Genomic DNA, 18,020 nt, shown 5'->3' with positions numbered 1-18,020 from the left:
AGCCACTGAAATACCAACGCTCTGAGTGTGTTTGTGCTTACAGCCCCTAGTGCACTAGTGTGTGTGTGTGTGTTCACTGCCATAGATGGGTTAAATACAGAGAAAACCTTTCATGTTTATTTTTCGTTAATGTAATTCACACTATGATTAATTATGTAATTAATTATGTAAATAAGTAAATAATTCAATTAAATAGTATACAATAAACTCCAATAAGGGTTCAATAGATTTGATTTAAATCTGGACACTGCCTGCAAACAAGTGAATAATCATTTTCAAATGTAGAGATCTCTTTGAAAATGTCATGTCTGCTCTGCTATTTAGTGCATGTATTTGACCTGTTGACTGCCCAAGGGCTAAGAGCTGCTGCTCCTACATTTTCTCTCTTGTGCGACCAAGGAGCTTTTATGGATGGCTGTGGCTCAGAAATATTTCAGTGGGATCGATTCAGAAATGACAGGTGGGGAGGGGCACAAGGGTGCTATGGAGCTTGTGTAACATGCTTATCTGTGTTTGTGCGCAATGTTTAAATAATACCAGCCACCTGATCAATAGAGCCGTCCCTATGGCGGCTGAACCTCTGGCTGTCTTTTCGAATTGGCCACAGAAAGGCACTGCACTGGGCTTCAGGCCTGGGGAAGCTTTCCTCTCGCCCACAGAAGCTGCACTCTTTAATTGGCCCAGACTGAGCTAACCGAGTCAGCTACTCTGCACCCATGGTATGATATTAATATCGTGGAATGCTGCTATCCATGAGCTACAATAATCTCCTGCAGCAGCAATGGTCATGTAAAAGAAATCAAAAACTGCACAAGCGCACACACACACACACAGAGAGAGAGAGAGGCAACAACAACATGGCCCCTTTACAACTTGTAAAAAACGAAAAGTACCGCTGTAGTGAAGGTAAATAATAAACTTCGGCCCATTGATTGGAAAAACAAAGGCCTTGTGTATGTTTGTCCCGTTAGGAATGCGCACCTCATAAATGTTTTAGGGTGCTCTGCTTTTGCTACATCTCCTGTTTAGCTGTTCTTCTTCAAAAGCCTCCTTCTCCATTCAGTTAATGGACAGGATTATTTCCTATCTTTTTGGACAAGCACAATCTGCATAATGCTTACATTTTTTTGCCGGTTAAAGTTAACATAATTACTAGTCAATTAAGACAGCCATGACACTGAGGTTGTTTGGGATGAGGCTTGGCTGTGCAGATTTAAAAAAAGAAAAAAAAAAAAGCCTGAAGAAAAGTGATCGGCAGTAGGGCAACTATCTGTAAAAGCAGGTAGAAAACACGCCAACACTCATATGATTGATATTTCCAGTGCAGGTATCAGTTAGGAAAGACCTGACATGTGTGGAGCATGTTGTGGGCTGGCCTGTCTGCTTAGTAGTGCGCGCGGGCCAGCCAGTGTGTTATGCAGCCGGTAATAAAAGTTGGCCATTGATTTTCTGTAGCTGCTTGTAACTGTTAATGTTGATACATCAATAGCCAAAGGAAAGCACAGGCCTTAATAGGAGGGTGAGAATGTGGAAATACGGGAGGTCTGGGTGTTAAATCACAGAATCTATCCCCCCCGATCGATAAGACAGTAACTGCAAGTGTCCCTCTGCTTTCCTAATGTTTTATAATAAACTGACAGCTTGTAATAAGGGTCGGGCAGGGAAAGAGAGCGAGTGAGCCGGAGGGAGGGAGGTGGAGATAGAATTGAGGGAGAGAGACAGAATCAGCACATACACCTTGCTATGTCTATTCTAAATCACACCATCTGGGAAAGGAGTGGTGTTTTGTAAAAGTTTTGTGAGTAGCAGTCTATTACAGATTCAGCATAAGCTACAAAGTTATAAAACTAACTTCTGGAACTGAAAGAAGCTTCCAACCAAATATATGTTCTTTGTAAATGAGTAAATCATGAAAGCTATCAAGATATATATAATGTATTTTTTGTTTTTATAAAATGTGATTCTTAATTTTCTTGAATCTTTTATTAACTATTAAAAACTTAGCAAGTGAAAAAAAAGAATAGAATTTTACTGATGAACCTGATTGTGTTTCAAAAATATAAATATACTCTATCTGATGTGTGCTACCTCAGGAGAGGTGGCTTGCTTATGTGGGAAATTTCTATTGATGTGGAAGCCAACGTTGGGCATTCTGAGAGACATATGCTGCCGTCAAGACTACAACTTTACCTGTGAAGTCCATGGTTATTTCAGAAAGACAATATTGGGCCCTTTCTGTATATGCTACAACAACATGTCTTTGTAGACATACTGTGTGTTCTCAACTGGTCTGACTGCAGTCCAGTCTGTCTCATATTGCACATCATGAAAAGGAGAAACAAGGAATGGTGACCACGAATTGTCGAGCAGCTGAAGTCTTGTATCGAGCCGGAACAGGCAAAAATTCCAATTGCAAAACTTTAAAATTTAGTATCCTCAGTTCAGTAATTAAAAGGAAAGGTGATGTTAAACAGATGTACACATGCCTCTTTCCCAACATGTTTGAAGTGTGTTAGAGGCATCAAATTTTAAACATGTTTATATTTACAAAATAAAAATGTTGTTCAGTAAAAACACTGGATATTTTTTTCTTTGAGCTTTTGTCAGTTACATAAAGCTTCAAAAGAATGAACAAACCGCACAATCTTGTTTTTATTGCATTTTACAAAATGTCCCGACCTTTCTAGAAATGGAGTTTATTCATGGCAAATAACGATGTTGGTTTTACTTGTTAGTTGTACGGCATGCACAATACTACTTATTGCTAAAGCATTTGTAGGTTTAGCATTTAAATGTACTGTGTAGGTGTAAACAGTCTTTAACAATGAAATGTTCTGGATCAGGGTGCCCAGACAATGTATTTTTTTTAATCTCGCTGCTTTTAAACGTAATTCAATCCTTTCACTTTTAAACAAATGCTTGTAGACAGACTATTTAACAGCTCTATGAGCTAATCAGGTGTAAACAAATTTGCTATTAAAAGAAGCAGTTTAACAACCACTGATGGATGAGGTTCTAAATGTAGCCTGCATCAAGAGTGAAAGGTATGTGATGTGTTGAAATCTGAACTATGATGAATGTGCTCAAACTGTGGCAAAAGTCAGCAGGGTTAAAGGTAAAGTGCTGAAGCTTAGCCTCCTACATCCCTTTAATGACCGGAGCGTGCACTACTGGTCCATATAGTAAGCTGTGGAAGATCTCTGCTGCTTTTAAAGCTTGATAAAGTCTGAAAGCCTCTTAAGGCTCCTAATAAGGACAGCGTCTTGTAGAGAGCCTCTTACCTATGAGGCTGGGTTAAGCTTTTGATTTCTAGCATCTGTAATGTAGGGATAGTGAGAAAAATAGAAAAAATAAAAACAAGCCCTGAATATTAGGGTCATTGCGTAGGCCCACTCCTGCCTCCACTCCAGATTTGTAAAATATCAGAACACTCAAGGTTGATTGGAAGCTTTTCAACATTTGAGCGAAATCCAAATGAATGTTTTTGTTCAAAACAATGAAGTTTCAGAGAGCACACAACAGTGAGAGATGCGGACATGTCAGATACATGGAGAACTACTGTATATTGTCACAAATCATCAAAAAATAAATCTAAGCTTTACTTTTTAGCCTCAAATTCATACCTAAACCTTTTTCTAGGTAAACAAACATACATTACAGATGTATGCCCCCCCCCCCACACACACACACACATAATTTTGCTTTATATGTGTATTGATTGGGCCTAGGTCTCACATCTTCCAAATGACTTACTGCCCGTCAGTGTCAAACTGCTTGGCTCACAAGAAAAACCTGCCCCTATTATCTTGCATTTAATTAAGACATAGCAGTAGTTTTATGCACCATTATTTGGCCCCAGCCGGGGGTCTCCGAGGCGTAAATATTGAACCGTCGCAGCCCTCGAATGTTAATCAATCACGACTTCTTCCAAATTATTTGGTCCGTTTCAGGAAATGAATATTTGCACCAGTTATGAGTCTGCGCACATGCATTACTGATCTCTCCCCTTGCACAAGGGTGGGCGCATCGATTTTGGCCAGGAAAATAAGGCAAGTCGGCTTAATTAGACTCTACCTATCTGGGAACTTTCTTCTTTTCTCTTCAAAGAGGAAAAGAAGAAAATCCTCTCGCTGAATGAGCAACATATTTTATACAATACTTATTCAGCAGACTGGCAGGAGAATTCCAGTGTTTCACAGATTCACAGGAATGCCTGGAAACCCCCAAAGACAACATACTTCAGATTCATTATTCTATACAATAGTAGAATTTTAATACTGGTGTCCAATACAAGAATGCCATCCAGAAAACTCCACATATTCTTGACATCTGCAGGACAAAACAGATAGCTGCCAATGCAAATATATTTCCTAATAAGGTTAGCATCCTACAAAAATGTGTAGTTACTGACTGCAGTTATGTTGTTTATTTTATTTATAGTTGCACTTCTATATATAGCCCTTTTCTAGATACCCAAGGACGCTTTACAATCCACACTGCACAGAACGCCATTCCATTCAACCCTCAATCAACACACACTGGTGAGAAGCGGCAGCTAAATGCGTACAGTATGTTCTCAAGCAGGAACTGCGGTGCATCTGGAGGACTGCATTGGAAACAAGGGGTTCACCTAGGAAAAAGTGCCAGTTCATATCTAAGCATACACACATGCAAACATTAATTTACAAACAAACTAATTCAGTAACACCAGGACAGTTGAGAATCTTGTCTACATGTACATCAGCAGTATACACCTAGAATGTGCTCTTTTGTGAACTACAAGCTTCAGCACTCAACAGCTTTACTCTGGCAGTAAACTGTGAATTGTTGTTGCTCCTAAACTCTATAATTTCCCAATAATAAGGCTTATAATTTACCAGACCTTGCACTAAGGGGGATTTCACGGTGTGACATCAAATGACAATGGCATGTTTGAATCACTGAGCTTCATTATGCTCAATTTACTGCTAATGTTGGGCTACTGACGTTGCATGACTATCTGCTTCAGTATATACACTTTTTGAGCATTTGAGCTCATTAAGCAGTGGCCTCTACATTCATTTATAAGCCAAAAACTTTACTCCACACAATAGTAGAGACTTGGCCTAACGACACCTTAGATGTGCACCATCATGGCAACAGCCCAACTTGCCACTCCCCTGCCAAAAGAATATCACTCAACTTCTGTTGCCCCTCTTGATATGGAGGAAATCAATGCCCCTCCTGCAATTATTTACCCATTGATAAAGCCTTCACCTCCAGTAAGAGCCACTCCATCCTTTCAACCCATGGAGACTGACAGAGGTAAGGCGATTGAGACGTGCAATTGCTCCTTTCGACAGCTCCACCCAAATCTGAGGAGACAAGCGATTGCTCCTGGGTCAAGCTGTGTCCATCCTCCTCTTTATCGACACTTACCTTTACAAAGAGTCCACCCTCCCACGGGTGGCCCGACAGTGACAGATTACGAAGCTTCTCAAGAGCTGACAGAAAACGGCTGTAGCTTAGAGCTATGGGGTCTAAAATGGCATGTCAGGCTTGGGAAAATGTACCTTTGATTTCCTTTAAAAGGCTTCATTTGTAAGAACGGGCCAGAGAGGTTAGACTGCATTTAGAGTGAATGAGAAGAGGCACTTGAGTGAAAGAATGTGATTGAGGCTGGAGCAGGGGATTGGATGAAGTGTAGAACTTCAGCTTTAAGTCTACTACAACGTTCTGCAGCTGTGTGCTCACATGGCAAAGTTGCTGACTTTTGTTTAAGTTTAAATCAAAAATTTAAAATATTTAAAAATAAATGTACTATGTACCATTTGTGATTTTTCAGTAATTACATAACTTACGTATTACTTATATATTAGTTACTTGATATGTATTAGCTGAATAATAAGTCTGTTTTAAGAGTTCAGGTAAATAGATGTAGCAATCATTGAAACAAAAACATTTAAAAGGGATTCACTGAGCATATCTCATTAAAATACTCTTTGTCCAAACTAAACAGATGTAGACGGGGAGAGTGAATATACCCTGTGTTGCCTTAGGTATTCATAAAGCACTAAGGTATTTTCATGCTTCATTTCATTAACCTCTGATTAATTGGCTTCGCAATAGCATCCTGCAAGGATCATCACACACACATACACACACACACAGTGCGAAGCCTCCATCCACAGGATGATATTAATCAGTGCAGTCTCTAATCTCCAGACTTAAGTCTCTTATTCACACTCAGCCAGACAGACGTACTGGTTGACGCTAGCCGCTAGCACGGGGCAGAGCCGGGGGCGATACACTCCCCTCAGGTGAGTGTTTTATTATGGATGATGTTGCCGCCAAATTATTTAGAGCCAAAGCCCATCCCCCACCACCAGCTAAATCCTCTGCCACGCAACAATAAAAAACACAAACATGAATCCCATCAGACAGAGAGGGCTGGACCTAAGGCTGAAGGAACATCACCTTCATTCTGGTCCTCTCTTTAGTTTGTTAGATATGGGAAAGGATGTAAGGAACATTCTGAAGGAGTGGAAAGGGCCCCCACAGAAGTACTTCAAAGTGATCACTGCTCATTTTGTGATATGATGCGGTTCAAATGCAACTAAGGCCAAAACACATTTGCACCTAACATACTACACACAGTGAGTCTGCTGAGTACAGACACAGTGATATGATAATGCTGTTGACATGCACAGCAGAGTGTTTTCTTATGGGGAAACTGCAAGCCTCTCTTTTTCCATTTTGGATTTGATGGAGACCAGCATCTTTCATGGGCTGCGCTGAGAAAGTTACCTTGACTTCAAATGACTTCATTAATAAAGAACAAGTACCCGAGAGGGCAGACATCTGATGGCTTTTGGGTTATTGAGTGGAAAAGTGCAGAAGAATAGGATGAACTCTGGATGCTTGTCATTGAGGATCTCCACGACTTCTTCATTTTTCCTGATTTTCTGGTATATTCAGGCTTTAGAACAGAAGTGGAAAACTTCAGTGACCTTGTATTTCCTGAACTCTTTTGAAAATTTGGAAATTGCGCTATTCATGAATTTATGCTGAAGTGAGGGCCAGACTACCAAAATCATGTTTTTATAACCGCCTATGCAACCCACAAGAATTATTAATTAAAGGTCACAAATCCAGTATTTATTGTGTTGCAGTTCGAAAATCAGTTCCATCTGATAAAGAACAGCATAACACCCAATGGACATTTATAGAATAACTGGTCATTATGTATTTTTAATAACAGTTCTGCAAAAGGTCAAATAGGCACAATACGTGAGGAGGGTGTAGGGAGGAGAAAGTTGAGCTTTAAGAACACTTATAACTTCTCTTGCAAAACTAAACCCCTTAAAATATGTCATGAACAATTGTAAAGTATTACGTACCTACTGTAAAACTAATATATACATAAGATAGAGCTATGTGACTGAAGAATTCACACCTGAGCCCATATACAGACACTTGTGATTTTAGGGGTTAAAAGCAGGATTTGTGCATAAGCTGGTCCTATATCAGTGACAAAAGGCTCTACAACCAGGGGCTCAGTTTGTGTGAGACAGCGGCACATATAATAGTCGTCTGTAGCAGGTTGCTTATCAGACAGGGATAGGGAGCGAGAGAAAGGAGTGCCGTCTCTCGGATTATCCCAAGGTCCCCCAAGAACCTTGGTAGTGAGCATGAGGGATCCTGCCTCCTCCCACCTCATACACTTCTCCTCCGTATATCTGCCCCTTCCTTTTCTCCGTACTCACCCAAGCTGAACAGCACCAGGAACTTGAGGCAGACAAACTCCCTCTGGTCCAGCTGGAGGGAGCGCAGCTTGCTCACCAGCTCCTGTGCGTGACTCAGGAGGTTGTTGAGTGTAGCCCCAGCTTGGGAGGCAATTAGGGCATAATCCACCTGAAGGAGAGGGCAGCATAAACACACACACACACACACACACACACACACACACACACACAGTGTCAGCAAGGATCTGTGGTCTGTCCTAAACACAACATAACATACAAACTAAGCTTGGCTAAAGTATACAGTTACAGCATTGCCATTATACTTTATATTAATCACAGCACAGACATGAGACATGTACATACATCTGCATTCATCTCCTCAGGATCATATTTGTAACTTGCACGGCGTTGACATGTGTTTCTTGGGAATCAGATTGCAAAATCAAGCATATTGATCCTTGATGTTCTTTTTTTTCAGCACATGTCAAGCTGATAAGCTTGGCTCAAAGTTTGATGGAATCGAAGGATGGAATCACATCTGAATACATATTCCATAATTCATAAATTCACAGAAGGCCTCTCTATATCACTGTATTTTTTTAGTATGTTTGAAGACAAGGCTGAACTTCATAACATAGAAGTTGGCTGATCAAAATCTTCTTTAATCGGCACATTATCTTGTCCTACATCATAAATGAACATCACACACTGAAAAAAGTGGAGCACTAAATTAACTTAATAGAAAAAAAGGGGCCAATATTGTAAGATGAAATATAATGATATATTTAATGTAGCCCAAGGAAACCTTGTAAACTCTGCTACAGTATCTGCACTGTTTACCCCATCTGTAACTTTCTACAAATAAATACTACACTGCTATGCATTGGAATCCAATTTCAGTGTGTATTTCTATACCAGTATCCATCCTTTTATTTTTTAATGAAGCACATATCCAATAGCTCTCTTTAATTACACCTGACTAAGGCTGCTCTGCAACTCTTCCGCACATCTAACCAGTAAGCAGAATGGGTACAGCGCTATGCATTGTTCTCTCATTCTCCCTCACTGTGTGCGTGTATGTGTTATCCAGCACAGCTCAGCTGCTCTCAGCACAGCAGGGACAGTGTGCAAGGGTGAGGGTGGAATGATAATCAACATCAAAATGAAGAAGAGGGAGAGCAGCATGTTTCTCCGTCCCCAGCGTGCGGACCCTCGGACCCTTGCTCCCATCACTACATGAAGGGGGGCTAGAGAGGCACGAGTGTGTGGGGGCCCCCGGAGGTCCCCCAGGCTACCGGGCTCAACCCTCCCCTTTCAGGTGCACTTAATATCTGCAGCAGCAGCAAATTTGTCTTGGAGGCAAGTCCTTAGCTGCCACTCACTGTAAGCAGGCCATATTAAATTTTTATATTTATTGACAATTCATTACCATAATTGACTGTGCTAGGCTTTCTGGAGGTAGGTAGACGGCAGGCCTCCTAAGCACAGGGAGGGCTCCCTTGGAGCTAGATTTGCAATTAAAAACGCGTGCGGATTGGAATTTATTTATTGTGTAAATATGATGAGCGGAATTTTTTAAAGCTCAGCCTAGAGAATTTCTCACCAGTCTAAGCTCACCTCCCCCTCCCCGCCAAATCTCGTATTTTCTGTCTTCCTCTTCATTCCATCATTCTTGCATTATTTCTGCACATGTTGTTTCTTTCTTTTTTATGAGTCAGTGAAACCAACACTTTCCCTACCCAAAGGTGTCAGCCTGCTTCCATAAAATCAACCGTACATGAGTGGAATCAGTGAGTGGATCTCTTAGCTTCAACTACCTTCTGTTTTAATGTAATCAATCACAGGGTTATAGGTGTGGTTTCACAGACATACACATCAACAGACTACTTGAAATGAAACTTTCATAAATATGCAAAAAGGTATAAAGTATAAGGTCACCATTAAAAAAAAAAAAACACTTCTTAAAAATCTCTGAATAATTTCATTCCAAACATTTTTTGAAATCTTTCAGAGGAATATTTCTAAGACTTTTGTCTGGCAGGTGATAAAACAAATACTGTAAAATGTTGAAGTGTGTGATGCAGGGAGACCTTGCTGTAGGACTCAGTAAATATTATGCAGTGATACTCACTAACTCTGCCTGACACTCTAGCTCCATTGCTTCTTGATCTTGACAAAAGACAAAGCACTGTATAAATTTGATTATAAATGGGCTGCCTATCTCTGATTTGGATTCTTCTGAAGGACAAAAAGACTGGGTGTCCTGGACACCAAGAGAAAGCAGAGAGAGAGAGAGAGAGAGAGAGAGAGAGAGAGGGAGAGAGAGAGACGGAGGGAGTGTGAGGGTTGGTGACATATTTGAAAGCTGTCCACGCGGTGTCGTGTGTCGCTACATTTTGTAGATAATCCCCCACAGTGCTTTGCTGCCATAGCAAATGACAGTGAAAAGCAACAACACATGTTTGAATGGGAGAACGAGAAAAAGCAGAACAACCACCTAACTGCCACGCACACACTGCAACAGAAACAAACGTGTGTGTGTGTGTATGTGTGTGTGTGTGTTGCAGTTATGTGTTCTCAATCATTCTGCAATTTGTACTTTTTCATGTTCTTGTATATTGTGTAAAAGATGTAAACACAATGCTAAGAGTATTTAACTCCACATTTTCACAAATAGAAAGCAAACATTTTAAATTGTGGGAAATAAGGAATTATTCACGCATGTGTATACATGCAGGCTTGTGTGTGTGTGTGTGTGACCAGCCTGTCACTCCTGGCCTGCTGTGGAATAATAGGACATAATGAACAGTGTGCATGTTTCCTACTCCTCTCCCCACAGGCCCTTTCAACACCAGCTGTTCATTAGCCAAAATATGCAAACGAGACATGGCCTCCCTCCCTTCACCCACTGCTCTCAGTCAGCCCTCACCAGTCACACACAGAGAGGCCAGTGACCATGCAGCCCTCACTAATCAAACACAGAGGTTCCTGCACACCTCACAGTAAGCCTGTATTATATTCAGATAAAGAGCTCAAAGCCTAAAAAATCTAAATGCTAATAGACAACGACATGCATAGCTGGAGTATATATTGAGAAAATGTAATGAAAACTCACATCTCCGCTAATGCCACATCTACCAGCTTAATATCTCTAAGCTTTGTAGGTGCTTTTATCACATCCCCATCAATAAACCCATAATTACAGTTTGAAATTTATATTATGAAACTGTATTTTACCTGGCAGCTCATGGCAAATTGGGTTGAACTAAAGGGAATATGAGGCAAATATTATGAATAAGTACAAAGATTATTTAAGCCATAGTATTTTAATTTGCAGTAATATAAATATTAACAATTATGGAGGTTCATTTGAAAGAGAAAAATATCATACATTAAGTGTATAGTCCTGTTAATAATGCCAAAGTCGCACATATGATATCCTTGATATGTTGTCAGCTCACACTAGAACAAAATCGTATCAATTCGGTCATTTCTGTATATGCTTTTAACAATACGCTGGAAATCAAAACATACACTTCATACCAAGAAAGACCCTTAAACTGAGTTTTGCAATATTTGCTCCAACTGTTTCTAAATATTTTTAAGTTACCAAATATCAGTAGAGATGCATTTGTTTAAATGCAGTATTTATACATTCAAAATAATCATACATACAAAATAATTTTTCAGCATCAGAAGTCCGGATGGTGAGAGCTACAGAAAAATATTTTGAATGTATCTGACTGGAATAGTAATGGAAGAGAACACATTCATTCACTTCCTACACAGCATTCAAACAGCTGCCCAGTCGTGTGGGGAACAGGGTGACCCTGCTAGGTACACATTTGACGACCAGTAGCTGAGTTAAATTACAGCAACAGGGCATGGTTTTATTGCTCCAAAACAAACTGGCTGGCTGCTCCCCATATTTTAGTTCAAATAAAAGTGGAATTGAAAATTGTCATATTGAATATTAGTTTAGTACAGATTTTCTGTGCTTTCTACTAAGCGTAGAGTAGTTAAGTGCTAATATACAGTTGTCTGCCTAGTAGCTACACACTGCTTCTTACTGAATCCCTCTTTTACTTTAATATTTATGATTCTATTGTTGAACATTTTGTTGAAGTTCACATTTCGAATAGGGGGAGGGAAAAATCGGATTAATAATTAATACCTAACATTCTACTGACAGACGGTGGGTGCTAAGAAGCATATTTATAATGAGCAATTTAAACATTTTGAGTGTGATTGTGTGTGGTGTGTGTGTGTGTGTATGTGCGTGTATGTGTGTGTGAGACCGAGACAGAATGAAAGGACCCCCTGCATTGAAATCTCCAGCAAAGCCTCAGGCATCCACCCAACACTGTTCCGTAGAGACCAGCAAGGTAAATCACGGCTTCTTCCCTTTTCTCTCTTCCTTACTCCTTCTTTCTCCCATAGATGGGGATGACTTGTGCATGCTTAACCAGCCGTTTTATTTATTCTGACTCCACAGACTTGATAAGAAATGCACAATTGATTATTCTGGTCACATTAGCTTATACCTATAAGCGTAATCTATTTTTAATGGAGTGGTGACTGCATAGGCTAGGCCAGTCGATAGTACTTTAAAGGATGTTGATCCACACTGGCGAGATGCTTGATGAGCTCTATGGGGAGGTCGTGCACACTGAGAGAAGTGTTCAGGTAACAGAAATGGCTATGGAACAGATTCTCACCTGTTGCCCCGTAACCAGCAGGATAGAGCCCTCTTTGGCGTGCATCACCTGCCGGAAAATGTGGTCAAGGATGAGTAGCTCACTCCAGCAGTTCTGAAGCAGCTTCATTTGGTCATCAACCTAAATGAAAGCAGAGAACCAGAGAATTAGGTACTTTTACTACACTCAATTATTAACGGTAGAAGACATTTTTTAACACAGTCTTAAAATAGAAGCTGCCTTCTAAGTTACTTAGTTCAGGAATAAATGTATTTTTTTTCCCCTTTTCCACTGGATGCGTCATTCCAATTCCAACTAGGTTTCGTTTCCCTTCCAAAACACACAAAGTCCATCAACGATCTCATGTAAACACAGCCACACACCTGCCCCTTCTCTCACCATGCATGTCAATGCTGTTCCCTGTTGTTAATTAATTTGTTTGTCCAGCACCATTACTCTGTGGGTCATTTCGTTTATCACCTGTGATTACATTAGGGCAAAGTGGTAAGATTCCACACTCCTGCACTGTGGGAACACATTCTTACATGAATCAATGGGGAAACTGAACAACGGCATCATTGTCACTCCTGCTGAATTCTCATGGCTCATGGTATCAATGATTACACAACACAGCTACAGGTGGACAGAAGCACACTGTGCAGAGAACATGAAAAAGAAGAAAACAAACAATCCATCGATCCTCACAAATATTAACCTGTTGATAGTTTTATCAAGAATGTGAAAAAATGGCTTTGGATATTTCACAGTGGGCATTTGGCGAAGACCCCCCCCCCCACCACCACCACCACACCAAAAATAAATAAAATAAAGTAAAAAGAAGACAAGGTATTAAAAAATAAGGCAGAAAGTAAGTTCAGGGCATCAGAATAATATTCTCAAGGCTAATCTTCTCAAGGCAAAGGCTAGAAATTAATCTAAATCATTTATCTTATTGCCTTGAGAGACTTTACCGTCATCAAAACCTCTATTTCTGAGTGTTTTGACTCCTAAAACTTGTGTTTTAGTAGTGCAGTCACAATAAGAGCAAAGAAAGCAGCTGCTAAGATAAGCTTTCTGAAAGCTATACAGTCAATAAGACAAATACTGAAGTTGCAGTACTTCAGACCAAGGTGAATCTTAATAATGTCTGAATTTTTAAAACCAAAAGACATGAATTTTTAAATTTAATAAACCAGTTTTCATATGAATAGTTCTCATAGTCATAAAAATGTGTTTGTACAATGACTAGTGTATAAAGACATGTACCTAAAGCAAAGTCCTGTCTCCAGATTATTGTGCTTCAGAGAGACTCCAGGCTCCAAAAGGACATGTCACTTTTTCCAAATTTTAAGACAAAAAAAAAAAAAAAACCCTTCCCCTTAAATCTCAAACATGGCATTCATGTTGGCATCATCAAACAAGAAGGAGAATGCCACAGGGCAGTCAAGGGAGATTAGAAGCATAGAAAACAGGCATCTCTGACCTTTATAAGGCCCCTTGCCACTGTTTCTTTGCTATTGCCTTCATCTTTGCCCTGTCATGGCCCACTTTAACTCAGCCTTGCTCTGATATATGCTGTTAGGCTTAGACATATTTAGATCCAGATATAAAAGCAGGCCATCTTTATGTCAGTACCATACACTTTAGATTCAGAACAGTAGTCAGATCAAATCTCAAACAGTTCAATGAACAGCAGCACACGGTCTGTACAACAGAAATTGTTGATAAAAGAGTCTCTGTCACCATCTCTTTCTAAGAAAACAGAACTGAGAATTTAAAGGAATATACAAACTAATAAAATGTTATGATTAGGGTGTAATAAAATAAAGATTACAACTGTGTTAATGTTTATCTATACTGGGCCTGGGTAAAAGCCGTCATATTTATACCTGGAGGACTGCCAAAATGAATTAAAGTTATGGACTTCAGCAAAGCTCAAATTCAAGACAGATTTAGTCCACCTAAATTAAAGAAAAATATAACCACAACAGAAAGTGAAGGAAAGTAAAAGAAAAGCCTTCTGGCTTTTAGACTACATTTAAAGCTCTGAAATCATGAGAATTTTATTGTAAAAGAAGTGTGTACGTTTGTTGAAATAGCCAGCAGTACAAACTTGTTACACCTCCTCTATGCCCAGATTGACTCTAAAGCTTTCATTTAGTGGCCTTGTTGAAGGTGGGTTCCTTAAATATTTCAAAATAATCACAGGCTTTTACAAGGAACTTTCTCTCAGCACTTATAATGAAAAATGCATATCCTCCAAGAAACCAATTTAACACCTTTACCGTCATTGAGGCATTGCTACATCAATGTGCCGATCAATTGCTTAGCCTTTAGCTCGTCTCCACATGAATTTAGAGTCTTTAATACAGTCCTGTGCATTTTTTTTCACAAATATACTGAGAGGTATTGTGGAAATAGTAAAATAAATGTTTGGTAATTAAGTATGTGTGCATGCCCGATTATTCAAATGTAAATGACGTGCAAATACATCTCCTTCACATACCCAAAAGCACGGTTTATTCATCTCTGCCTGCAAGTCCAGACCAGTGATAATGGAACAGAGTCCAAATTGCCAAACATGGCCATCCTTTCCCCTCATGTTTTTGGTAGAGTGCCACAAGCATTGTTAAGCTCTGCGGATAAGAGAGAATAACGAGGGTACACAGCTGGAACTGCTTTTAATAAGTAGCTTCATTTTTTCTTGAAGTGCCCTAATGACCAGATTAATGGAATCTTCTTTAATGCCTCTTAATGAACAGAATGAAATGAATGATTTATTCAAGCGCACACACATGCACACGTATGCATACACACAAAAGACTGTGAGTATGTGGCCCAAAATGACATTTACATAAAGACGGGGGAAAAAAGGAGAAATTCTACATGGACCTTTATGACTTCTTGGATGTGGATCAGTGTGGCTGGTGGGGAAACCAACGGGTGGGGTTTGAAGTCACTTCAATGAGCCTGTTGGGCAGCGAAGAAGCTTTGAGTTGTCTTCACTGGACATCTGTTCATCTGCTGTTAGATACACTTGCTTTCCACCAGGGTGACACACATTAATTATTTCATGGAGGGGGGATAGAGAATCCTCTGGTTGAGAATTCCCATTAGTTAATTCTATCTGTTCTTTTTAAGTACAGTCAGGGCAAATAATGAGTACAATGGGAAAAACAATAAAAAAAGCCTTTTAATTCTGCCTGTGGGTGGCGTGTTTAATGAAACCAATGGCTACTTAGCCATGTAGGGCCCTACTGTAGGAATTTAGGTATGAATTTCAGCTGTGCTACATGCCTTCCATTACCAAGAAATGGAAGGCATTTTAAAGTTGTTTTAGTGTTCTTTTAAAGATAGGGTAATATTTTTATTATTGGAGGTCAAAATTACAATTTATTTTGAATACAAATACAGATAATAACACTTTTATTTCTGGGCCAGAAGTCCTCTGAGCAGATGATAACTGTGTGTGGAGCTTTCAGTTTTTACCATCCATGCTGGATATCCCAGAGGCTTCAGACTAATGTTGTAAATAAGAGGCTTGATTCCTGTGGCCTGTCTTTTCCCTGATCTAGTGGAAATCTCCCTGCTTGTTTATCAGGGCAGGGCCTATGTTTGTTCCCCTGCTTTCCCATAAGCCCGCTGCCCTGGGTGATAAGCATGTTGGGACTTTGAGCAGGTGGCCATCGGCCTCTGTGGGCACATTTCTCCATACCTATATTCTTCCTCGGGGGCTCAGCCTGGAATTGCTTACTCTCTCTCTCTCTCTCTCTCTCTCTCTCTCTCTCTCATTGTAGTGTCTGTAACTACTCTGTGTACACAGGTTAAAAGAAGGGGCTAATACAGTTACAATCATACAATAATACAGTTGATACTCTGTATTGTGTTTCTTACGCAACATAATGTATATGTATATCCAAACCAACATATTTTTGCTGATGAAAACAATCCCTTATTTTGATACCTAGAGTGTTAATTAGGCCTCACTGTCAGGATTCTTCTGGTTGCATTCTGATAGGCTCCTTGTACATCCGCAAATATGCACTTCCATGTATCTTCTTTTTTTTTACTGGTTCTGGTCCAACAAAAAAAGCTACCTCCTTCTAAAGGTCATGCCAAAATAGCAGACTTGTTATTGGTCCCTTTAAGCTTTACATGAACTTAGTACTGATTCTGAAAAAATAAAAACAAACTTAAATTCTATTAATTTAATCCAGATACATAATCTTGGAATAAAATATTTTTGCATTAAATTACAATACAAGTTAGGAAATGTATTCTTTTGCTGTAAAGTTACTGTTTTTGAAATAAGAAATTTGTCCAACAGTGACAATATGCACCTGGCGTGGGTGGTCTGTGCTTGGCTGCTAAATTGAGGGTGTTGATTTGCTTCTATGGGCTGACCACGAATGTTTTGTGTGTGTCCTGACTGGGTGCCTGATTGATCAAGCCGAGGAATGGAGATTGATCAGTTCCCACGATGACCACATTAACAGACTCTTGAGCATGACCCTTGACCTGTAAATCAAACTGCATTCGATCAAAGCTCATCCCATTGCTTTCATGTTATAGAATCTAGAAAACAATAGATGATGGGTGTAACTTCTGCCAGTTTATGATCTGACTTGAGACTAGTTGAGTTTTGCCCCATAAAAGCTCAAATAAGTGTTTAAGGAAAGACTGAGTTACTGATCGGTGACAAGTTGTAGGGAGCTATGGAGTAAATATTTAATCCAATCACACTTCGTAATTACAAAACCTATATTGTAAAGCCAGATAAACCAAGAATTACAAAATTAGATTAATTACAAATAAGGCACATATTGTTACATAGGTTCTGTTTGAAACATGATTAGATGATTTAAACATGATGTTCTTATACTTGTTTGAGCCTAAATAACAAGCTTGCTAAAAGAAACACTAATATGGGTTACTACAGAGAGGCAGCGGTTTTCGAAAAGAAGGGAAAAATAAATAAAACAAACAGAAATAGTCACTCAATATGTGCCGCACTGCCAGGAGCTTCACTTGCCTCTCAAAGTCACATCATAGATCATCATCAGGCAAACGTTTGCTGATCCTTTCACAATGCAGCACAAAAGATAAATATGAAGTATGAAATATGCAAAAATATGCATGGTAATCAATATGAATGCAGAGCATAAACGTGTGTAATACTTAGAAATGGATCCACTAGGGTCATGATTGATGGAATAACCATTTAATTTTTCAACCTATTTTGACACTATAAATCCTACATTACCTATGATACATATAAAAGAAAAAAAATCTGTAAAACCATAAAATGTCAGATAATTGTGTACTTTTTGCAATTGTTGTATGCAGTACTTGAACAAAATCTCAGCTGGGTACCAGTGAGAAAAACACCAGAAGCAAGAAGGGATGGAAACAGGTTATGAGAAAAAGCTTGCTTGTTCTCTCCCCATCCATACTCTTAAGCCATACAGGAGCACAGCTCAGTACATTTGAGCTCTTAAGCGCTGTTGTTCCTCTGCAACATGCTCGTAACATGTTTTGGGGAAAAAAAGGGAAGAAAAAAAGAACCAGAGCATTGCAGTCTCTTACTATGGATCCTAGA

General features: G+C 39.5%; 1 protein-coding gene across 1 annotated transcript in view; it reads right to left on the bottom strand.

Annotated features, from left to right (window-relative positions):
- Positions 1-18,020, bottom strand: part of nr5a2 (nuclear receptor subfamily 5, group A, member 2) — a 45,811-nt gene that overhangs the window by 8,738 nt on the left and 19,053 nt on the right. The window contains exons 5-6 of the mRNA XM_066647192.1: positions 12,443-12,562; positions 7,746-7,893 (exon numbers count right to left, since the gene is read on the bottom strand). Of these exons, the coding sequence (XP_066503289.1) occupies positions 7,746-7,893; positions 12,443-12,562 (268 nt within the window). The remainder of the gene's footprint in view (positions 1-7,745; positions 7,894-12,442; positions 12,563-18,020) is intronic.

This window comes from Hoplias malabaricus, chromosome 16 (genome assembly GCF_029633855.1).
Source record: "Hoplias malabaricus isolate fHopMal1 chromosome 16, fHopMal1.hap1, whole genome shotgun sequence".
NCBI classification, from domain to species: domain Eukaryota; kingdom Metazoa; phylum Chordata; class Actinopteri; order Characiformes; family Erythrinidae; genus Hoplias; species Hoplias malabaricus.
The sequence above is the reverse complement of the archived record's forward strand: the minus strand, read 5'-3'. Positions and strand labels throughout refer to the sequence as shown.